Source organism: Cebus imitator, unplaced genomic scaffold (genome assembly GCF_001604975.1).
Source record: "Cebus imitator isolate Cc_AM_T3 unplaced genomic scaffold, Cebus_imitator-1.0 Scaffold339, whole genome shotgun sequence".
Classification (NCBI taxonomy): domain Eukaryota; kingdom Metazoa; phylum Chordata; class Mammalia; order Primates; family Cebidae; genus Cebus; species Cebus imitator.
Genome location: NW_016107654.1, coordinates 1,677,750 through 1,700,891, shown reverse-complemented (window position 1 = coordinate 1,700,891; position 23,142 = coordinate 1,677,750). Strand labels below are relative to the sequence as shown.

The 23,142-nt window shown below is 55.9% G+C and overlaps 2 protein-coding genes across 8 annotated transcripts in view; one reads left to right on the top strand and one right to left on the bottom strand.

The window, feature by feature from the left end:
• Window positions 1–17,331, bottom strand: part of SEC16A (SEC16 homolog A, endoplasmic reticulum export factor) — a 39,917-nt gene extending 22,586 nt beyond the window's left edge. For 5 of the 7 annotated variants that reach the window (XM_017505621.2, XM_017505623.2, XM_017505622.2 and 2 more), the window contains exons 1-7: window positions 17,203–17,331; window positions 8,369–11,938; window positions 6,440–6,576; window positions 2,865–2,962; window positions 1,420–1,546; window positions 737–935; window positions 437–611 (exon numbers count right to left, since the gene is read on the bottom strand). In XM_017505621.2, coding sequence (XP_017361110.1) covers window positions 437–611; window positions 737–935; window positions 1,420–1,546; window positions 2,865–2,962; window positions 6,440–6,576; window positions 8,369–11,938; window positions 17,203–17,256 — 4,360 coding nt within the window. In that variant the 5' untranslated portion in view covers window positions 17,257–17,331. Of the gene's footprint in view, window positions 1–436; window positions 612–736; window positions 936–1,419; window positions 1,547–2,864; window positions 2,963–6,439; window positions 6,577–8,368; window positions 11,939–17,155 lie in introns of all 7 variants that reach the window. The other 2 variants (XM_017505628.2, XM_017505627.2) reach the window with 2 other exon arrangements.
• Window positions 17,332–18,272: 941 nt separating this feature from the next.
• Window positions 18,273–20,197, top strand: CUNH9orf163 (chromosome unknown C9orf163 homolog). Its single transcript, XM_017505620.2, is given in 5 exon segments — window positions 18,273–18,684; window positions 18,687–18,723; window positions 18,725–18,968; window positions 18,970–19,055; window positions 19,057–20,197. Coding segments are annotated over 5 exon segments (579 nt in total). The 5' UTR covers window positions 18,273–18,566; the 3' UTR covers window positions 19,151–20,197.
• Window positions 20,198–23,142: the final 2,945 nt, after the last annotated feature.

Genomic DNA, 23,142 nt, shown 5'->3' with positions numbered 1-23,142 from the left:
AGGCACGTGAGCATCCTAGAAGGGAAGTCTGCCTGCGACACACAGGACAGCTGCAGGAACGGAGTCTCCAAGGGGAATGAGGAGCTCCCTCCTGCAAGACTGCTGAGCGAAGGGGCCAGTGATGGGGATGTGACTGGGCTGCCCAGAGCCTGAACGTGACTGTCCGGAGAGTCACACTGTAAGCACACAATGGGGCAGCCAGGCCAGCTCTCAGGCCTGAGGCCAAACTGCAATCAAAGAGACAGTGTCGGCCCGTCCTGACATGCTCTGCCTCTGGGAAGGACGGATTGGGACAGAGCCATCCTTCTTCTGCAGGGAGGAGCCAGGCCAGGTCATCGCAATTCCAGTCCCAGCCCTGACTTCCGTGTTCGGATCCCGGGCTGGGTGGCGCCCCAGCGGGGTGACCCGGCATCCCTCCATCCTGCTGAGCACACACCTTGCTCCAAAGCCGGCCAGGCGGCGTCTGCAGGATAGCCATAATCTGGGAAGCCCGGGCCACTGCTGAAATTGCTGCGGTAGGGGCCGTAGGCGAAATCACCATGAAAGGAGCCTGGAAGAAGTGGGGCCTCATAGGAACTGGCGGTCATGTTGTGGCTTCTGTAAATCTGACTCTTAGAAAACAAAGCAAACGGGCAGAGTCAGCTCCCCAAGCAAGCAGTAAAACTTAAGGTGTACTGCAAAAAGGACAGTGGTTGTAAACACAGCTGTCCGCGTGTCTGTGGGTGCCGCCACGCACCTGGCGCGAGTGGGAGCTGAGGCTGCTGCGGTGGCTGGCCAGGCTGTGTGCGCTGTGCAGGCTCCGCGCCGACTGCTCGCTGTGGACGCTGTGCCGGTCCACCTCTTCCCCATAAGGGTCTCTATGGGGATCAGGGTCATCGTCAAAACTCCCCGTGAAGCGAGGGTCATATCTCCAGTTGCTGTCACGTTTCTCAGGCCTAGAGGAAGCCGGGGACAGAGGCGGGGGATGAAGTTCGGGTGGCCGTGTCCTCAGGTGCCGCATAGCTGCCCAGGAGCCTGAGCAGACCCCTGGGGCTGAGCCACAGCACACCACGCCCACCCTCAGACCCCTCTGACGCGCGGCCGTAGAGAAGTACTACGCATGTGGCCCCAGTGTGGCCACTTATCTGGGCTGCAGGACACAACAGAGAAGAAAGGATGATGAGAAAGAGTGAGCCTGGACTCCCAAGTGCTCCTGAGGGGCTGAACTTTCCTCATGCTGAGGCCAGTCCTCCTCTACCAGCCCAAGCTGGGAACCCTGGGAGGCTCTGGTTCCTCCTTCCTTTCAGACAGGGACCAAAACATCAGGCAGCTGCTCCCACAAAGTATCACAGCTCTCTGTTACAACCCAGACCTGAGGGCAGAGCGGCACCAGCACGTCCCGGCTTCCCGGCCTCCTCCCGCCGGGGGCGCCCCACCAACCTGTCTCCGTAGGCAGAGTGCTCTCTCCGGTACGCGTCATACTCCGCCTCACACCAGTACCTCCGGTCATAGGTGCGGGGGTCCCTGGCTCTAGCATTGTAGTGGTAACGATCCCAGTGACCTGGATCTGTGAGCCAGAAATTAATGATCAATACAGTAACACACAAAAGAAGCTGCGCCTCGGACTTCACTAAAGCAGCGACACCACTCCAGGACTTAATGCTCAAGGATTCCTCAAGAATCCTAACTTCTCTCCTGGAAAGCAGACACATACCAGGAAGCCATGGGACCTGCAGGGCCCAGCCACCTAATGGCAACTGGCTGATTTTTCTTTCAATACCAGTGTTTTAGATTAAAAGGAAAATATCTTTAGAAAATATGCTAAATGACTTATTAAGTCCTTTTTCTTTTCTTTTCTTTTTTAAACAGAAATGCGGTCTTACTATGCTGCCCAGGCTGGTCTTGAACTCCTGGGCTCAAGTACTTCTCCCACACCTCAGCCTCCCAAAGTGCTGGGATCACAGGCATGAGCCACTGTGCCCAGCCAGTTCTCTTTCGTGGTTACTGCTTTTTACTAGTTAATCCCCTGACTGTAAATTTTACTACTATTTATTCTCCTCGATGTGACTCATAAGGTTTTCAAAAATAATCTCAATATCATAAGGTTACTTTAAAAGAGCTATAAACAAACTGGTATATCATTTTCAGCAAATATTTTTAATAAGTATTATGAAGAAGTTCTTAAAAGGTCTTTTATCATCGTTTCTAAAGACGTCCTTCTTTTTAGAATCTGTATTTAAAACAGGTGCAAATATCAAAGAGGATATTTGATATCTGCAGAGGGGCTTCATGGGCCCAGGGCACAAGAGGCCACAGCCAGGGCAAGAGTAATGGGGGGAGGCTCTTCCCATGGACATGGCCACTGTGCCGTACATGCTGCATGGAGGGCAGCGTGGCTGCAGCTGGACACCACCAGGGAGCACCCAGGACGCTGCCCACTGGGCCCAGCCCATGTCCACACTGTCCCAGGCAGCAGCTGCCAGCCTCCTGTGGTCCAGGAGCACGGGAAACATGGCCGGTGGGACGGAGGAGATGGTTTTTCATTTCATTTCCTTTTCATCCGTTTATGTTGACGGAGGCACGTGTGGACACAGCAGCTCTCGAACTGCTGATGGTTATGCTTTGCCAGAAAATCAGAGAAATCTGCCAATATGACAAAAATGCATTCAAGCTATAATTAAGATATAATTCCATAATGAAAAATATCCACATAATTATTTTCAAATACAAAGTATTTTCAGTATTTTGGCTCATAAAGAAGAGACTAACAAAAGGGGACATTTCCTGGAAGTCACCAGCAGGTGCTGCCTGGCCAGGGCTGCACGTCGTTGGTGTCTTTCGCACAGGCCCCTGCTGGGCCAGCTGCCTGGGATTCCTCGACGTACCTCCGTAGCCGCACTGGCTGGAGTAGTAGCTTGCGTAGTAATCGCTCTGACTGCTCCATCCACTTTTGGAACCATAGTACCCTTCAGGATACCCCTGCCTGAAAAACACACAGTCCTGTTAAAAAACAAATTTCCTATTTCTTAAAGTGTGACATCAGCCAATACAAATAATTCCCGAACAACAGGCATTCATCAAAGCACTTTGGTTGTACAAAAACTCCAATTAGAAAATCCAAAACAGTAGCAAGGATGAGGCTGTGGCATTTCCCACCATACAGCTAGTTAAAATTTATCCTGGTAAAATAACTAAGAGCCATTCAGCCAAAAAGAACTGACCCTTTTTGTGTTCTCATTGCTGTCGCCAACATAAGTCAATGCTAAACAGGTCCCAGAATTTCTGATAGTATGCTCAGCAGAACACAAAACGGACTGAGATTTTTTTTTCTTGAGACAGGTCTCCCTCTGTTGCACGGGCTGGAGTACAGTGACGTGATCTCAGCTCAACACAACCTCCACCTCCTGGGCTCAAGGGATCCTCGCACTGCAGCTTCCGAGGGACTACAGGCACGTGCTACCACGCTCAGCTAATTTTTTAGTATTTTTCACAGAGACAGTGTTTCACCATGTTGCCAGGCTGGTCTCGAACTCCTGGGCTCAAGTGATCCACCCATCACAGCCTCCTAAAGTGCTGGGATTGCAGGCGTGACCCACCGTGCCCAGCCTCACTGACTCATTCAAACAAAAATGCCAGCTTCACAGCCTCCACCGCAGACCACTGGCTGCTGGTGTTTCCTACACATGCGCTGGGTGCCCGTCGGAGCCTGTGCGTGTGCTCCTGCCTGTCGGAGCCTGTGTGTGCTCCTGGAGTAGGACTCTGATGGCCCCACGTCCCCTCAGGTCTCCTGGAGCTGACGTGGTATCAGAAAGGCTGGTTTTGTAGACCAAGCCATGATCCTGACTCTGGCTACAGGGAAAGAACAATCTAGTACAATGACCAGTATCAGACCTTCCGGGGCTTTCAAGATTCCTGAAAGGCCAACCTGGTAAACACAGTGAGACCCATCTCCATAACACAATAAAACATTAGCCAGGCATGGTAGCACACACCTGTGGTCCCAGCTACTCGGAGGCTGAGGCAGGAGGATGGCTTGAGCCAGCAGGTCTTGAGGCTGCAGTGAGCTACGAGGGCATCACTGCGCTCCAGCCTGGCTAACAGAGTGAGACCTAAAAAAGACCCTTGAAAAGACTTAAGAGCATTTTATAATTTTCATACAATATTTAGTTTTTAAAGAGTGACTCTTCCCACGCCCCTTCAGGAGGCATCGTGAGAGCTGCACACACCCCACTGAGCTTGGTCGCTTGGCCGGCGCAGCAGCTCTGCATAGACGGGGCTGTCGCTGGGCGGCAAGGGGCCCAGCCCGATCGCCCCCCACATCCAACTGCTCAGCCACAGTAATAAGCCCTGCCAACCGACAGCCTGAGCGGCCCTCTAGGGTCCACAACATTCACGTGCGCCACAGCAGCTTCTGGAGAAATTATCTGACATGGGGTGAAACCAAGGAGCCGCCGCCTCCTCAGCTGAGCTTTCCAACCCGTCCTTCACCTGGGGCGACACAGTCTCAAAAGCGAACAAGGCTGAGACAGGCAGTGCCTGTGGGGATCTGAGCACACCGGGCCCAGAAAGGTGAGTCCATGCCACACACAAGCGCCAAGATGGAACACACGTCAGACGTGCACTCCCCAGCCACAGCACGGGAAGGAGCAGAGAGGATTCTCAAGCCTGCGCAAACCGGGGCTGAAGGCAGCCACAGGATCCAAACCCGGGAAGGAAAAGGAAGCCTGCGGCTCCAGTGACAAGGCCACTCCTGTGGTGACCTGACCCCGCCTCTGGTGACAGGCCTCTCCGTATCATGAGCTACGACTGGCCTCTCAGAATCGGTTTCTATGTGAGCCGGGCAGGGCGGCCAGCAGGAGGAGAGCCGAAGGGTGGGAGCCCTCCCTGCTGTCTCTCCTCTGTGCTCTCGCCTCTCAGGGCTCTAGTAAACACCTGCCTGCCCACCCTCACCTGGACCTGGCAGGCTTTGAATCAGAATATGATCTTAACTTCAAACCCCGCTTCCCAGGTGACAGGGTGACACACAGTAGCTCACAACTGGGAATTTTCTCACAACTACAGCCTCCTGAAAGGCAAAGGTTCACAGCGTCACCAGCTTCCTAAGGCGCCTAGAACATCCAGCTGTACACGGCCCAGTGCGCGCCCTCAGAGCTGAGGACGCCAGGGCCAGTGGCGTGGGAGAGGGTCACAGACAGAGCCTTAGTTTTCAGATCACCTCCTAAAAGCCTCTAAGAATAAGCATGAGGAACCTTTCAAAAACAAGTGCAGGTACAAAGTCTTCATTGACAACTAGCTTCTTCTCTGTCACCAAGCTGAGGCAGTATCCCCCTGCAGGGAACCTCTATGTGCGAGACAGTCACTCTCAGATCTGACAAGGAGCGAGTGCAGCTCAGGCCCTGGAGGGCACAGCCAAGTGCGGCAGCCGGGACCCATACCCCACCCTGCTCAGGGCTCTGCGCACCCCCCTTGCGGAAATGAAAATCCACAACAGCCTCCTCTGCTCTAGGGCCCGGAGGACTCTGACCTGGCAGGAAGGCTTACTCACGGCTGAAGGCACAGCGCCACAGGTCTTTCCAAACCTTTTTTCTGTAATGGCAAACAGAGGCGTGGCTGGCCAGTACAGGGCACAAGCAGGCCAGGGACACTTGCCAGCATTCAAGCAGAGGAGGCAACGTCAAGGAGAAACAGGCTCGCCAGGTGTGGGGGCTCATGCCTGTAATCCCAGCACTTTGGGAGGCCAGGGCAGGAGGGTCCCTTGAGGCCAGGAGTTCGAGGCCAGCCTGGGCAACATGGTGAGACCCTCATCTCTATTAAAAAAAAATTATCTGGGTTTGATTGGGCATGTCTGTAGTCCCAGCTTCTCAGGAGGCTGAAGTGGGAAGATCACTTGAGCTCAGGAGGTCAAGGCTGCAGTGAGCCAAGACGGCACCATTGCACTCCGGCCTGGACAACAGAGGGAGACCTGTCTCAAAAGAAAAAAAAAGGAAACACAGGCTTTCAGGCCCTGCTTTCTGGAGCCAGCCGGACAGGTCTAGGGATTAGACCTGAGTGACCAGTCCTCCCATGCCTCCGGAGCCGGGTGAAAAGCTGCTGTGTCTCTAGGGAGGCTGAATACCTCATTAGCAAATGGCTGGAGCAACAGATGTGCTCGGCCAGACGGGCTCACAGAGAAGTCAGAGGTGGCCTCTTTGCAGCCCTGTACAGGGTCTGGCCCCGCAGAGGTGGGGCCAAATGCTAACTAACCAGCACGGCTAATGACTGCCCGGGCAGTGTTCATTTCTGTTTAAAAATACATCCTACAATTTGTCCATACTGAAAAAATGTATACATATGTTAGGTAAGTTTGTATGATTCTTCACAAATACAGAATTTTTCAAGTCACTAAGTTATCCCCACAGCCAGCAACACAGACATGGGTCTGAGTATGACAGGCAGGCAGCCGGGGCGGGCACGGCCGCACCTGGGAGGTGGCCGCTCTGACGAGTGGCTGGCTCGGGAGCTGGGCCGCTCGGGCTCGGGGTAGCGGTAGTTCTCGGCGTAGGCGGACGCTGCGCTGTCGTAGGACCTGTATCGAGGCTCATAGAGACCGTAGACGTCCTGTAGGAGGAAGCATTTGGGCCGCATTAGATACCAATCAAGAGCGAACTCATCCAACCACCAGCCTGAGCTGGAGACATCGCAGATGGCTGCCCTCCAGCGGGGGGACTGAGTGTGGCCCTTCCCTTATGCACGACTGCACGGACCTCCGAGGGCAGCCACCCCACAGGCAGCGGGGCAGGCCTCACACCCACAGCCCTGGCCCTGTTCAGGAGACCCCTCCCTGGATGGGCCCAGGGCACCAGCGTGTCAGCAGGCAACCGCAGCGGGCTGCGGCGACTTCTGGAAGGGGCTGTTAGGTTTCTGCTTCCTGATGGCTCCAATGAGAAGATGCCATGATCTGAACAATCCCTGCGTCCTGCTTCGGACGCTACCTCAGTTAAGTCAGAGAACCGGGGTCCCAGTGAACGGAGCAACAGCCAGGAGCAGCCTCCAAAGGGGACTATGCTTCATTCTCGGGAGGCTTCTGCCCCATCATCAACCAATTCATGGCCACAGATCTGTCCCTGAGGGGGCCCACGTGGACACATGAAGATGTGAAGGTCCCCCTCAGGTACATGCCGGAATTCATTAATCTGGGCCTGAACGCTTCGACACTGCCGCTGTCTGGCAGGTGAAGTGAAATCACAGCAAAGCGGACTCATCCTTGGCCACCGCTGGACACCACGGCAAGAGGCACAGCAGGAGTGCACTCGGGAAGGGAGGTCAGCCTGCGGCGGGAGCTCTGTACAAAGGACGTGAAGCCAGGCCACAGCTTCCCTCATTCTGCACCTGCTCCATCCCAGAGACCCCAGCAGAGCTCAGCATCCTTGTATGGAAATAAAACGTGCCTGGGCTTCTCCCAGCACCTACACAGGTCTGAGGGGTCGGGTGTGCACCTGGTCACGTGCATACGAACCACAATGCTCAAGGCCATGAGAAGGCCCAGCCCCGTTCCCGGGGGTGGTACCCAGCCGGCCACGGCCGCCTTCTGACCGTGCGGCCTTCCTGTACGGCCCGTGTCTGGTTTGGACTGGCCTGACATACTGCAAGACCGCGGTTCTGCAACCACGCAACCCTTCTACCTGGTACAATCAGCAAACCCAACTGCTGTGTGAACTGGGTTACAGGGTAGAAAGGCAGGCAGCGATCAAAGGTGTGCACACAGACACTTTCCAAGCAACTGCAGGACTACACTGAACCTAACTTAAATGCCACTCATGAGCTCGTGTCCCTGTGAAAAGACGCACAGAAGAATCTTCTGCAGGAGCACGGCGGGTCCCCCAGCCGATGCCCGCGCCACCCTGTGCTGAGAGCAGCCTTGCTCCTCTGGCACGTGCGGATCCTGCTCCAAAACTAATTGTTTTCCCTCAATGTTTTTACTGTGGGAGGCATTTAAAGGCCTCTGGCTATGCCCAATGCTTCTGCATTGGTTTTTTATGTCAAAACCACACAAAAGCTTCCAGAGGCTATCCCAGCTTCCCAGGGTGTGCAACAGAGCACCTCTGCAGACAGCCAGCAGGGGTGACAGGAAATGGAGGGCTCTTTTCGTCACATCGTAGCACGTGTTATAAGCAATTCAATATGCTAATGCATGGTGTGAACTGCTAAGGGTGGCCTGCGCTGAGAGAGCAAGGGCCCGCGAGCCCTGTCCCCAGGAAGCACTGCCGGGATGCTGCTCTCATGCCTGTGGGACCGTGGGTGACCTTGGAACCAAGCGAACAAACACTGCTAAGGAACAGGCTGTGAGGGAAAGAAACCCAACTGGTCACAGCAAGGAAAGAAATGGGTTCCACATGAGACTCAACTCTACCTGGTAATAGAGGGAGGCCGCGCCAGGCTCCGGCGGGTACGGCGAGGGGTACTGAGGCTGGTAGGTGTCGTACAGAGGCCGGTAGTAGTAGTAGGCGGCCAGGTCCGGAGGCGGCAGGCCCGGGGCAAGCACAGGCACCGGCTGTGGCCACGGCTGCTCTGATGGCACGGCTGCCTGGCTGGAGCCGGCGGACACCAGCGACACACTGGAGGACTGAGGCGGCCGAGGCGGCAGCTGCTGACCCGCGTCGGCCGGAGCCAGACTTGCTGGTGGCTGGGCCGAGTTCTGGGACTGCCCCTGTGCTGGCGGACTTTCTGGATTTGACAGCTCTGAAAACATGGCTTTGGGCACTTGTGGGGAAGAAGCCTGTTGCTGGGGCACTTTTTCGAGGCCAGGCTGGCCCTGGGCATCTTTCATGACCTGCTGATAAAAACAGTCAGGGTTAGGCACCCCGGGCCCGGACTGTCTGGGATGACCGGCAGCAGCTTGCTGAGAAGCGAGGTCTTCAGGAAGGGATGGGTTTTCCACAGTCCTGCCTAGGCTAAAGTCCAGGGCTCCGTAAGCGTCTTCCTGGTGACTGGAATGGTTTGCCTTATCACCATCAGGCACGAGGGTGCAGTTCGCAGGTGGAACTAACACCACACTTGTGCTTCCCGCAGGGCTATTAGCAAACCCGGGAAGAGCACTTCCTGCCTTAGCATCCTTCTGACTTTCTGGAACCAGGTTCTCTGTAACTGGCTGGGATGGTGGTTGAACCAGCAAATTGGCAGGCTGATTAGAAACCATTTCAGAAGCACCAGAACCTTGCAGAAAATTACTCTGGGCAACACTACTGGGCAGAGACAAGCTAAGCACAGAGCTGGTTGGAATCCCAGACAGAGAAGCGTTCTCCCCAGAATCACCGCTGAGAGCCCAGTTGCTGACTGCGGGTCTATTCCCCACCAAAGTCTCTCTCCAGGACTGATTCTTCTCATTAGGGTTCGGTAAGGACACAGAAAAGTGAATGGGCTGAGCCAGATGGTAGCTGTGATCAGGCTGGGCAATCAGGACAGGCGGATTCTGCAGAGACTCAGTGGGCGGTGAGGATAACAAACTGGCATAACCAGAACTCGCCTGGGACTGAAGGGTCTCCTCTTCTCCCATTTTGGGAGGGTTCTCAAGGTTCTCAGAAGCACCAATGCCACCTTGGCTCTGCAAAGGGGCCGCCAAGCTTGGCTTCTGTGACCGCTGCCTGGACGCCGCCTCTTCTGGAGGCTGAACAACTTCAGGTGGCTGAGGTTTTGCAGGCACATAAAGCGCCGGGGCTGCAGGGGCCAGGAGGACGTTGCCTCCGAAGTCTGGCAGCTCGCTCTGCGCCCACAGAGTCGTCGCTGGGCTCTCGCACTTCCCGGGCCCCTGGGCCCTGGCCGAAGGCCTCTTCTCAGGGGCTGGATTCACAGTATCCAACAGCGGTGCCCCTGCGTGTGGAGCCATGTGCCCGGCTTCCGTGGCAGAGCTGAGAGGCAGAGGGCAGGCCTGGGGTGCACAGAGGGTCTCCATGTTGTCTGGTGGCTGCTCCAGGTTGCCAGGGGAAGCACCAGGCAGGGCAGCAGCTGGTTTGCGCTGCTTCTGCTGGGCACAGGTCTCCCTTACTTCACCCACCACATTGGCGCGATCTGCCTCAAATGGTTTTACCCCAACTAAGTGGGATTTTACTGGTTCAAAAGAGCTATTTGCACTTGTCTGAAATATTCCTGTGGGTTTTGGGGGGCTTGGGGTTGAAGGCTGGGACACACTGCCACGGTAATTCTGGCTCACAGTGGTCTCATCTGTTTCGCCTCCTATGGGAGAGGAATCAATTTGCTTAAAAAAACTACCTGAAGCTTCATCCTCGGGTTTTCCAACTTCTTGCTGAATGAATGTGCCCACCAGTTCCTGGGGCCTGGCTGAGCCCGAAAGCCTCGTGTGGCTTCTGCTGCTATAGCCAGATGCCACGCCGTCAGGGTTCACTATGTGCAGTGTGGCATCAGGGGCTCCGGCATGGCACACAGCACCATGCCTGGGCACTGCTGGCCCAGGAAGGGGCCCACATCTGAACTGGTCACTCGGGGAGGAAGAGTCCAAATTGAGGGGCTCACTTGGCAGAACCTCCTGATTCTGAATGAATTCTAAGTTCTCAACATTCTCATACTGCGAGCCGCTGGTGTCCAGCACCCCTGTGCCCGCTGCGTCACCCCACACATCACCAGCGGCCTCACTGCTGGCACCTGGGAGAAGGGCCTGGCAGAGGCCGCCTGCCCCCGCATGTGCAGGTGGGAGTGGATGGCCCAGTGCAGAGCTGCAGCGGAAATCGTCAAAGTCTGCCTGACCAGATGAGCCCGCCTTTTCAGACGACAGATTCTCCTCATTTTCTGTCTCTCCCCCTTGGAAAAACATCGCCAGAGCTCCCGAGTCTGCTTCCAGCGGGGCGCGGCCAGGCCCTGCCCCCAGTGGATAGTGCGAGTGGTTTTCTGGGCTATCTCCCTGGGCAAGGCGGTTCACAAGAGCAGAGGCGGGCCGGTGCTCCTTCTTCACTCCTGGATTCTGCCTGAGCTCCGGGCTTGCCCAATTATTCACAATTCTAGGATTTTGCCTAAATGAAGTATTTTCAGGGTCAAAGTTACTGGCCAGGTGGCTTCCACTTTGCAAATGGCCCGCCTCGTCTCTTCCGTCAATGGCCAAGGCGGCCGGGGGAGCCACCAGCGGGCTGTGTTGCTCGTGACCAGGGCCCTGATGCAGGATGGACGGAGCTGGGAAATGAGGAATGCTGGCGGCACCAGGCATCCCGCTCTGAGTGGGTCCTTCAGGGCAGGGTGAACGATGTTGCCCTGAGGGCTGCACTGGCCCCCACTGTCCCGGCATCTGCAGATGAGGCTGGGGCAGGGAGGGTGACGCCGCTGGGGTAACCACACCGTCATGCGGGTTTTGCCTGCTTAGGGGTCGGTCGAGCCCAGGTGTGTTCCCCTGAGGATGGCCCCCATGAGACGTTTCGGGATCCACTCCTGGAATGCAGTGAGGCGGATGTGGCGGGGTCTGAACTTCAGGCTCTGACCTGGGACCGCCCTCTGCACTTCTGTTCAGCTCAGGCCCATGAGGTGCTGAAGATGCTGATGCACCAGAAAGCAGAGTGGCATCTGCTCTGGGCTGTGGCAGAGGTCCCGGCAGGGGCCCGCAGGGTCCCTGAGAGCCGTCCCTGGCTTGCGTGTGAGGCATAAGCAAACCGGGCTGCTGAGAAAACCCAGGGGCAGCTGGGCCCTGCAGGACGGGTGGGCTGCTTTTGAACGGCGGTGTGCTTTGGAGCGCCTGTCTACTAAAAGCAAACGGATCTGTCACCGGCTGCAACGGGCAAGTGGGAGGAGCCACTGGTGCACTGTTATTCGCTCGCCTCCTATAAGGGCTGCCAGCCCAGAACATGCTCCGAGGGTTCCCGGCTGGGGGTGGCCCAGCAGCGCCAGACGGGACGGCCTGGGGTGGCGGCTGCATGACTACTCTCTCGCACAGGTAGATGCCACTTCCGGAAGGAAGAACGGTACAGCTTTTCCTTAAGTGGAGCTGAAAAAGAAAAAGAGAAACTCAGCATAAAATCCATATATTCAAGGTTCTCGCTGCAATCAGGAAAACTAAGGAACAAGGGAAACACTGAACGTGATTTCACGTCATTTAAATCCCAAGGACTGTCTCTCCCTGATACCCCCACCCCAGCAGAGAACACCTCTCCTTGAGGAGCTGCTCTGAGAGCTCTGGGGGGCAGTGGACAGAGCAAGGGCCCTGGCGGAGCCGTGAGCTGGCAGAATATGCCCAGATGGCCATTCCCTCCTCTGGGACCCTCTACTCAGAAGGCTCATCACTGCCACAGACCCACGCCAAACCGGCAGGGACAGTGTGGAACCTGACCACTGGTGTCACACGCTACCAGACCCACAGGTTTTCAACATTTTCTAGATCCAGGAAGAGCCAACTCTTCAATTAAAAAAGAAAAACTGGCCAGACGTGGTGGCTCACGTTTGTACTCCCAAGACTTTAAGAGGCCAGGTAGGGAGGACCACTTGAGCCCAAGAATTTGAGATCAGCCTGAGCAACAGTGAGATTTCGTTTCTACAAAAAATACAAAAATCAGCCAGGCGTGGTGGGGCACACCTGCAGTCTCAGCTACTCAGGAGGCTGATGCAGGAGGATTGCTTGATCCTGGGAGGTCAAGGCTGTAGTGAGCTATGACAGCACCACCGCGCTTCAGCCTGGGCAACACAATAAGACCCTATCTCAAAAAAAAAGAAAGCAAAACTGCATGTCATACATCCCGTACATGTTCATTTTAAATTTCAAAATTATAAAAGTTTAAAATCCATTCTTCCATTTTCTCTGATGAAAGAGCATTAAGAATAGTTACAAAAGCTACAAAATAGCCTGGGTGCAGTGGCTTATGCCTGTAATCCCAGCACTTTGGAAGGCTGAGGTGGAAGGGCTGCTTGAGGTCAAGACCAGCCTGGCCAACATAGCAAGACCCTGTCTCTACAAAATAAGAAAATCAGGCAGACATGGTAGCACACACCCGTAGTCCCAGGAACTCAGGGGGTTAAGGTGGGAAGATCACTTGTGTCCATGAGTTCAAGGCTGCAGTGAGCTCTGACTGTACTACCGTAGGCGAGTCTGGGCAACAGAGCAAGGCTGTCTCTACTTAAAAAATAAAAACAAATAAATAAAAAGTGACACAATACTTTTCTAAAAAGCACTGAAAAATAAATATGTTCATCTAAATGCCTTTTGTCTCACCACTTCATAGGTCTCATGTTTTGTGACTGGCTTAAGGTCTCAAAGTGCCACCAGCAAGACAGCGCCCCCTTTGAACTGGAGCTGTCACTACACCTGGAATGAAAGCTCCAAGGAAACTGAACGCAGCTTTACAAGTGACAAGACTGGATTCCAAAATTTTCAACAGACAGAATTGCCAACAAACCTCTCGCAGAAAACAAAGCGGCAAAAACCTTCATCAGCGTTTTTTTGGTTGCTGTTTTTAAAAAATATATAGTAAACACAAACTTGAATGGTTAACACGAACTCTTAAGGCAAAAATTCACGTGCTGTATCTTTAGGAAAGTTCTTTTCTTTCCATCAGTCTTTCTTCTTCTCAGCACCACCCTCATGAACAAACAGGCAAGTTTTGCCGATCAAAGGAAAAATTAAACCCAAGGAGAGAATTCTTGGGAGGACTCTGGGGTTTCATCCACACATTTCTGCAGACCTATATTGTTTTTGTCCTTGGAAATCTTTCTGATATTCAGATAAAAGAGGAAAACACTGGCCAGGTACAGTGGCTCACACCCGTAATTCCAGCACTTCGAGATCCAGAAGGGTCACTTGAGTTCAGGAGTTTGAGACCAGCCCGGGCAACACAGTGATACCCCATCACTGCAAAAAAAAAANAAAAAAAAAAAAAAGAGAGAGAGGAGAGTCAGACAGCTACCCAAACAAACATCTAAGTGATGGAACAGAGGTGAGGAACCAATATGCAAAAAGATAAAATGGATTTTGGGGGGCAGAGTGGGGGTTAATGATCAAGAGAGTAATTCAGCAGAGTATGGTGGCTCACACCTGTAATCCCAACACTTTGGGAAGCCGAGTTGGGAGGACTGAGCCCAGGGGTTCAAGACCAGCCCTAGCAACATAATAAGGTGCCTCCACCCCCATCTCTACAGATAGTTTTTAAAAATTAGCTGAGCTTGGTGGTGCACACCTGTAGTCCCACCTACCAGGCGGGAGGATCACCTGAGTGTGGAAGGCTAAGGCTGCAGTGAGCCAGGATCACGCCACGACACTCTAGCCTGGTAACACAGCAAGACAACTGTCAAAAACAAAACAAGAAGAAAAAGAAGAATCCTTCATGAAAGACATTGGAAAAAAAAAAAAAAAAAAAAAAAAAAAAAAAGAAGATGATGAAAACATTGATCGATGCATTTTAAGTAAAGTATTTACAAATTAAAGTTCCTGTGCTGACTAACCTAAGAACTAGTCCTATCTACCTACTGCACCAACACTGTTACTGTTAATGCTTGCACATGCTCTCTCTGATGCCAACAGGGGACCGTTTCCAACTGACAGGCACCCGGAAACCCACCTGATGCTAACGGAACTCTACTATCAGGAGCAGTGGCAAAGCCTTCACTGAGTTCTAGGCTCTCATTTGAAACGAAGAATGTTCACAGCTCTATCTTATACGGACTGAAAGGAGAATAGGGAGAACATCTCCCTCCTATCTGTGGACCGGCGTTCTCTTCCACTTGGTCCAACCAGCTGCAGAGCCACAGCAACCTGCAACCGCAGCCAGAATCCGAACTTCCAAGCTGTCTTGGAGCTCCGCTGCCAGAACAGGGGTCCTACATCATCTCTCAAGACATGGCCTGACCCCAGGAAGATCCTTTCCATCCTCAACAGCTTTTGTTTGTTTGCTCTAAACACAGAGCACGGGCCTCGAGGTTTATTCCTCGGCTGCTGCTGTGACAGCGAAACTGGGCATTCGAGTGAGTGGCTCGAAGCAGCCACGTCTCTTTCTGCAATGTGTTTTTATTACCAAATGAGTGAATCAATGTGATTATTTTTTTCCTAAAACCGTGGCTTTAATCTTATGAGATTCTACTCACGGTAGATTCTGAGATGTCCTAATCTCAACTGCTGTTTAACAGGGGAATCTTATCAGAATCCACATTTCACTGGTTTATACTTAAATGCTTTCCTTCTTGACAGTTTCTTAAAATTATTCTGCAGCTCTCCTCCTAGACTAAGAACTTTTTTTTTTCTTTTGAGATGGAGTCTTGCTCTGTTGCCAGGCTGGAGTGCAGTGGCATGATCTCGGCTCACTGCAACCTCTGCCTCCTGGGTTCAAGCAATTCTCTTGCCTCAGCCTCCTGGGTAGCTGGACTACAGGCATGTGCCACCATGCTCGGCTAGTTTTTTGTATTTTAGTAGAGACAGAGTTTCACACAGGATGGTCTCCATCTCCTGACCTTGGGATCCACCTGCCTCGCCCTCCCAATATCCTGGGATTACAGGTGTGAGACAGTGCGTCCAGCCCAACTAAGAACTTTGTAAATAGCAAACGCTATCACTTATCTACAAAGGAACATTCCAACCCTCATGCTCCCTAAATGGGAGCTTTTTAGCAACTCGCCAATTTCATTTGGAACAATCTCATGACCTGAACTGATTTTTATCTTTTTCTCTACTCACCAGGAGTGAGCAATGCTGCTGCCTATCACCTATGTCACCGCTACAAGGGATCTTACTCAAGTCATCTAACTCTTTCACTGTTTCAAAGAGGCCACCTGATCTTGAAGATGCAGTATTCATAAACCTAGCTAGTCAGTTAAATTGCCTTGTAACCCTATGCACACCTAAGCACAATTCTTTTCAGTAGAGTTCTGGCTACAGAACTGAGGTAAACACGCACACACCCTTCTCTCACTGCCACTGGCCTCACATTTTAGGTGAGGAAAACAAGAGTGTTCCAGGAGGCCTCTAAGCTTACCTGCTGCCCACAGTCTCCCTCACGGTGGCAGCTGGTGACTCCCTGTCAGACTATGGGACGCTTAACACAAAGACATGATAAACTCCAACTCTTCTAAGTTAGAATCGCAACCACATACAGTTAGGTGTTGAAGACGACGCCAGCGGCAGAGGCAGCCAGCAGCCTAGTACTGCTGAAAATGACCAAGACCCAGAAGGATACCCTGGTATTCATGAAAGATATTTACAGAAGAAGAAATCATACTGACATTTACCCACTACCATGGCTTATTGCTAGGTTTGACAGCAAAAAAAAAAAAAAAAAAAGAAAGAAAAAGAGAGAGAGAGAGAGAGAAAGAAAGGGAAGGAAAGAAAGAGAAAATGTACCCACTGCCTCAAAGAAAACTTTCAGTACAATTTTGAGACTCACTGTAGTAACCACTATTAAGAGTAAACGAGGAACAGGGAACAAGAAAGAAACGCTACTTTGCCTCTTTTCTGCCAGATACCAGCACCGGAAAAAGGAGACGGGGAAAAATGCAGGGAGGCTGCTTTGTGCTGAAACTTGCAAAAGTATCACTCTGGGAAGAACTGTCTGCGGTTCTGTTTGCTTCGTACTGTCACATGGGGGATGGGAAATGCCTCTTTGGTTAACATCGGCATCATACACGTAAAACGCAATCTTAATATACAATCCACACCCAACCTACAAGCCACTTACAAGTGTTCCTAAGCGAAGCAGGAAAAGCCGACTTTAAGTGGCTCTGATGTTTCTGCAGGCTCTGCTGCAACACTTCCATCACAAAGGGGCGAGCCGGATCACACACACTCCCTAACCCTCGGCCTCTGTTGCAACACCCTGATCGCCCTATCAAGAAGTTACAAACAAACAACTCTGCTCCTTGGTTCAAACGTAAATCTCTCTTCACCAGCATCGCTAAGGAAGCCTTCTAGCCGGCGAGGACAAGGCACGTTCATTGGAAAAGCTGGGGTTTTACGAGGGGTGCCTGGGGTAAGCCTCCCGCCGCGGGTACCGGCGTCACCGCGGCCCAGCCGGGTCCACGTCAGTCCTGCGAGTCCGCGCCGCGCCCGGCCTCCCGCTCCGGCCCGCGGACCCCAGCGTCTGTCCCCTCGCCCGGCCCCGGCGAGACCCGAGCTGCGCCGCCCGCTCGGGGCTGGGCCTCGCCGCCTCCCCTCCGCCGCGCCCCGGCCTCCACTGCCTGGCTCCGCCGGCCGGCCTCCGCCCTCCTCCTCCCGCGCTCGCCCCCTCACCCGCGCGGCAGAGACCGGCCCCTCAGGAGCCGCGGGCGAAAGCCCACCCGGCGCTGATGACGAGCGCAGACACGGCAACCGCCGCAGCCATCTTGGCACATCCGGCTCCGGTCTCCGCGGCCGCCGCGCCGCCGACGTGTCCGTCTTGCGACATCAGCGCGCGCCCCGCCCCCGGCCCCGCCCCTCGGCTCGGCGGCCCAGACGCGTTCTCATTCAGCCCTTCGCGGCCCATGCCTAGTCCCCGGCCCTCGCCGGCGTCCGTCCCCCTCAGCCTCATCTCTGTCCCGCCCCCTCTATCCCCGCCCTCGCCGGCGTCCGTTCTTCCCCGCCTCATTCTTTCGTCCCGCCCCCTTGGCCGCGTCCCCCGCCCGTCTTTCCCCGCCGTATCCTGTAGTTCCCTCCCCCTTGGCCCCGCCCCTCGGCCGTCCTTCCCGGCCCGTGGCCCCGCCCCCCGCCGGCGTCCGTCCGCCGCCTCAGCGCTTGGCCCCGCCCCTCGCCACCTGGCCAGCCGGACGCGCCGGGGCCGCCCCAGGACGTCGCCTTGGTTACGCTGGCTCTTTCTCCCAGTGTTTTTTCGTTTTAAGATGTGAGAAGAGATGGGATTCTTCAGTCAAGGCCACAAGGGGAAAATCAGTCTGCAGCACCGATGCCAGCAGTCTCACGCACCGAGAACGGCTACTCTGCCTCACTCAGAAGCACGGGGCCCTCACGCGGGCGCGCTCCTCTCATTCTTCCGTTGGGCCGGGAGGCTGGAGGGCAGGCGGCGGCGGCGGCGCATGCGCCGAGGGCGGTAGGCGCTGCGGGCCGCTGAGGGCCGACTGCGCCTGCGCGCTGGTTGCCTGGCTACGGCGCGATCGCGGGCCCCGAGCGGCGCCGGAAGTTGGTCGACAGCGACCGTCAGTGCCTGTCCCGCGTCCTGGGGTTCCCCCGGTGCGTCCTCTGCAGGCCGTTCGCTCCGCAGAGGCCCCGGCGGGGAGGGGCGGCCCGGCCACCGCGCGGAGCCCGGCCTTCGCCGACCCCCGCAGAAGGACGCGCGGGCTCCGCGTCCCCGAGCTCCGCCCCGCGCCCGTGCCGCGCCGGGCCCTCCCACGCCCACCCCGGCCCCGGCCCCGCAGTCCTGCCCTGGAGGCGCGGTTTTCCGGCTTCGTCTCCTTGGCCGCCAGCCCCGCGCGGCCCTGGGGTCCCAGCCCTGGCCTAGTGCACGCTGGTGGTGAGTGGGCGCTCGGGCGCCCTGAGCGACCCAGCGGCGGGGCGAGGCGGGTGGGTGCCGCTGCCCCTGCGACGGCCAGGCCAGGCGGCATCCACGCCCCGGCCCCCGCGGAGGATCGCAGGGGACGGTGGGCGCCGTCATCTGTGCCCTCCGTTTCCGGAGGGGCCCAGGGAGGCTGGGCGGGTGAGGAAGCGGCCATCCATGTACGGCCCACTCACCTGCACCCCTCCCTTGAGAGGGCCGGGAAGAGCCGCGGCATTCCTCTGCAGCTCTTTCCAGAGGGCAGGCGCCGTGGTGGGAGTGCCCGCCCGAGGGCATCGCCGAGGCTGAGCTCCCAGCAGCGGCGGAGGTCCTCCCTTTGGGAGCCACCCTGGTCCCCAGCGGGGCGGGAGGCTGGTACCTGTGCCACGCCAGCAGAGCCCCAGGCGGTGCCGGGAGAGGTTCGGCCCGGCTGACGTGGCACCAGGGCCACTCTGCTCAGCTAACATTTGCCTTTCAGGAGTCAGATTCCTGCCCTGTTTGAACAGAGTTAGGGAACACGTGGTAGGGCGCAGCCCCAGACCGCTGGGCGAGGCTGCAGTGACAGAGCCCCACTGCCTCCGTCTTTCCGGTGGTCCAGGCGCTCTGCACCCTCCGCTTAAGGAGGTATCATTATTAGCCCTTCCCAAAGAGGGGAACACAGAGGTGGGTGCAAGTTGAGTTCAAAGAACCCAAGAGCCAAAAGCCCAGGACTCGACCCTCTAGGTTCCTCCGGAACCCTGTGGTCCCACGCAGGTGGGCTCTAACCTTCAGAGGCCATAGCTGCAGAAGCCAACCCTGCCCTAAGCATAAAATGGAAGGTCTCTGGACCCCAGGGCAGGAGCCCCAGGGCAGGGATGTTAGAAAGCAGCTTATGGTGGCTCCTAGGGGTGTGGAGCACCATATCACCTGCAAGGGATTGGCTGTCTTTCGTCCCCTCCTCTCCCTAATCCTAGGAGTGCATGGACACAGCTCTCAGCAGTCTGTGGCCTGCTGTGGAATAGAGGATTCCTGCACCCTACACCTGAGCCCATCCAACTTCTGGGCTCTAGACTGTTCCACCGAAGGCCCGGCCTGCCCCCAGACGCTGTGTGCCTAGTCTCAGCATCAGGTCCTGGCGGCTAAGATACAGCAGCATAAGCACCTAAGCACTTCAGGGCTGAGATGGGTGCTGCTGATCCGTGTGTCAGGACATCAGGCCTGGTGGGGGCAAATGGCGACATCAGGTGAACAGCTGCGAGCCACGGGCCTCCTGCCAGTGCTGGGAAGGGTCCCGTCCATGGTGGCCATTGCTGTTCCTGGCGGAGGTTCATTGCCTTTGGCTGCAGCATCCACTGGTTTCTCCATTCTCCCAGTCTCTGCCCCGCTCACACTTGGAGGCTGGACACAAAAGTCACCACCTCCCTGAAGCCCCCCTAGGTGGGCCAGAATCAGCACCTGGTGCAAAACTCCGTGGCCACTGCTGTACCGCATTACGCAGAGCACACCGGACAGGCTCATGCGCGTCCAGGCTGTGCCAGGAAACCCTCTGCCCTTGCGTCTTCACAGCCGTGGTCACAGCGTGTCCTTGGTGCCTCTGTCTGGTCAGCTCCGCCCGTTAGCCATGCTGTCCAGCACGGTGGATGCTGGTGCGTGCTGTCAGCGTGAGCTGCACTCTAAGTGTAAACTACATGCTGGCTTGTGAAGGGTACAAATATCTAATCAATCATTTTTTATTGCACATTAAATTGACTATCTTGGAGGTATTAAATAAAATACTATTAAAATCTATTTCACCTGTCTCTCTTGTTTTCCACATGGCTGCTAGGAAATGTGAAGCTGTTGTATTTCCGCTGGACCATGCTCGTCTCCAGGCGGGCACTCAGCCTCCCTAGCCCGTGCGTACAGCCTCCTACTACAGGGCCCTGACATGCCCAAGGCTGCCAAGTGGACCTGGCACTTTGCTGACAAGTGGCGGTCCTCTGGGGAGCCCCTGGGGGAGCAGTGGTCTCAGCGAACGCAGGACAGCCCCTCCCCGTGAGTCTCTGACCCTCTTTCCTATCTGGTATACAATAGCAGTGGCTATTGTCTGGGGGCTCATGGAAGTATAAGGGGCAGGCGTCCCCTCCGCCGGACACTCAGTCCTGAACAGACCCTTAGTCCTGAACACTGAAGCTGGAGGCTTGGCCTGGAGAGAGGAAGGGGCAGCCTCTGTGAGACAGGGTTGGCTGGGTGGTCCAGGCAAAAAAACATACGAAGGCCTCCGAGGTGGAAAGAACCAACACAGGGTGCTTCCTGGAGGAGGAGGAAACGGTCGGGAGGATGGAATCATGGGAGCGGAAGCACATCTGGAGGCAGGGTCATAGCTTTCGTTCTGTGGCATTTGTTCAGCAGGCCCCTGCAATAAGGGGTGTCTGTTAACATGCCACCAGGCTGGCCAGAGGGTGGGCCAGGCTTCCTCTCCTTATCCTCATGGAAGAGAGGAAGTCACCCCGTGAGGGTAAGGCCACACCCCAGGGCCATGGTGGGCAGCATGGAGGGAGCCTCAGGCCCACTCGCTTCCATGGGCAAGGCCTGCCAAGCACACAGCATAGGATCTGCAAACATGCCCGCCATGATGCCACCGCTTGCCATGTTCTCACATCTGAGCCTCGTGTGCTCACCATGGGTGTGGAGCAAGACAGTGCTGTCCACTGTCCAGGCCTTCCTTGGGTCTGCCATCTGGGCCTCCCTTCCTGAGGTCTGCCATCTGGGCCCTCCTTCCCCAGGGCCTGCCGTCCGGGCCCTCCTTCCCGGGCCCTCCCAGGGCTGACATGGGGCCGAAGGTGCATCCCTGCCCTGGCAGATGTGCCCCTGCTCTGGGCTGCTGGTGGATGGGTCCCACAGTGCCTCTCCCAGCACAGGCAAAGGCATCTCCCTGTGGACGTCCACCTGGCGAGCAGATCGCAGGTAAGATGTTTCCAGCAATGGAACCAATGCTGTGTGTCCAGCTGTACTGCAAGCTTTCAGAAGCCGGAAACAGGCGTACAGCCGTGGGCAAGCTCTCCAAGCCTCTGCCTCCTCCCCAGAAAAGGAGGTGATAGCCTTGCCTGTCCCCGGCCTCCTGCAAGGGCTTCCTGGACCTGACCTCAGGGTGGCAAGCATGCCCTCCACACCAGGCCTCCCCCCTGGCATGGGACACATTGGTGGCACTGCCGGCAGCCTCGTTACTACAGGAGTGTCATGCGCCTCATCTCCAGAGTCTTCAAGCATGTTGGGTACACAGCAGGTCTCAGAGAACATTTTTCTGGAATCATGAAGCCAAGTACTTAACATAGAAGGTGGTAAAAGCCCGAGGCTGATGTCAGCATCACAGCAACCTGGGACTGTGGGTCCCCAGAGCTACAGGAGGAACTGATGAGTGTCCTTGAGCTGCAGAGGGGGCCCCGGTAAACCCACGAGTCCTCCGTCCCCAAACCATGAACAAATGTCTGCTGAGCCCCTGCTGCACCCCAGGCACTGCTGGGAGTTGGGCTGTGGCCGTGAGACAGGCAGGCCCAGCCTCTGCCCAGGGGAGCGTGGACGCTGGCCGGCCACAGATGTGCCCATGCAGAGGGCACCGTGCAGTGCCTACTGGGGACAGGCAGGAGGAGAAGGAGCATTTCTGGCTGAAGTGCAGTCTGCACGAGGCTTCCACGGGGCGAGGGGTTGGTGGTTGTGGGCTGGTGTGGGCTCTATGGGCCTGCTAAGTGACTTGCGGGTGATGTCTGGAAGTATGGGAAGCTTCCAGAGGCTGTTCAGCCAGGAGGGATGCACCAGTTTGGGCCCCAAAGGCTCTGCAGGTGAGAGTTAGGGCTAGGGCCTAGGGAGAGCCAAGACGGGGAGGCAACCTCAGGTGCCCTGGGAGAAAGAGGAGCTGGACCCAGGAGAGTGCTCAAGGGCAAAGCCCCAGTGCGTGGAGTTCACATGCCAGGCAGGCAAGACTCCTGAGCATTGAGTGGTGATTTCAGTGACAGGCACGGACTTGGTGGCCTGGGGACTGTGGGCAGGGAAGAGAAAAGTGCCTGGGTGGAGCTGGGAACAGTTCCAATATCCAATGCCACGTTGGCCACGGCATTAACTCCTGGCAAAGTATCTGAAGCCAAGCTGGCCACGTTATTGAGTACTGGCAAAGTGACCCAGAAAGCCCCTTCTCCCCTCTGGGCAGCCGTCTCCCTGTCTGAAAAGCGACCAGGCTGGATAGCATCAGCTCTGCAGGCCCTCCGGGTCCCGAGGGGAGGCAGCTCCTGGTTTGACACGGACCAGGAATCACACAGCCCTGGCTCAATTAATGGGTGAACCTGGCTAAGCCACCTGACCTCTTTAAGCCTCAACTTCCTCATCTGTAAAGCAGGATAATAGCACAGTCCCAGGGGATGGCCCTGGGCGTTGGGTGAGGACGTTTGGAAAGCAGGGAGCTCACCTGACCCGTGGTCACGCGGGAGGACCTGAGGTGCACCGGCAGAGCACTGCCGCTAGGGGGAGGCAGAGAGCTGCCTCCGAGTCGGCCAAAGTCAGGACCAGGCGCGCTGGTCGCTGGGCACCGTGTCTCCCGCCTGTCATCTCAGCACGTTGGGAGGCCAAGGGGGAAGGATTGCTTGAACCTAGGAGTTCGAGACCAGCCTGGGCAACATCGCAAGGTTCCCTCTCCATAAAGAAAAAAAAAAAAAGGGGCCGGGCGCGGTGGCTCACGCCTGTAATCCCAGCACTTTGGGAGGCCGAGGCGGGTGGATCACGAGGTCAAGAGATCGAGACCATCCTG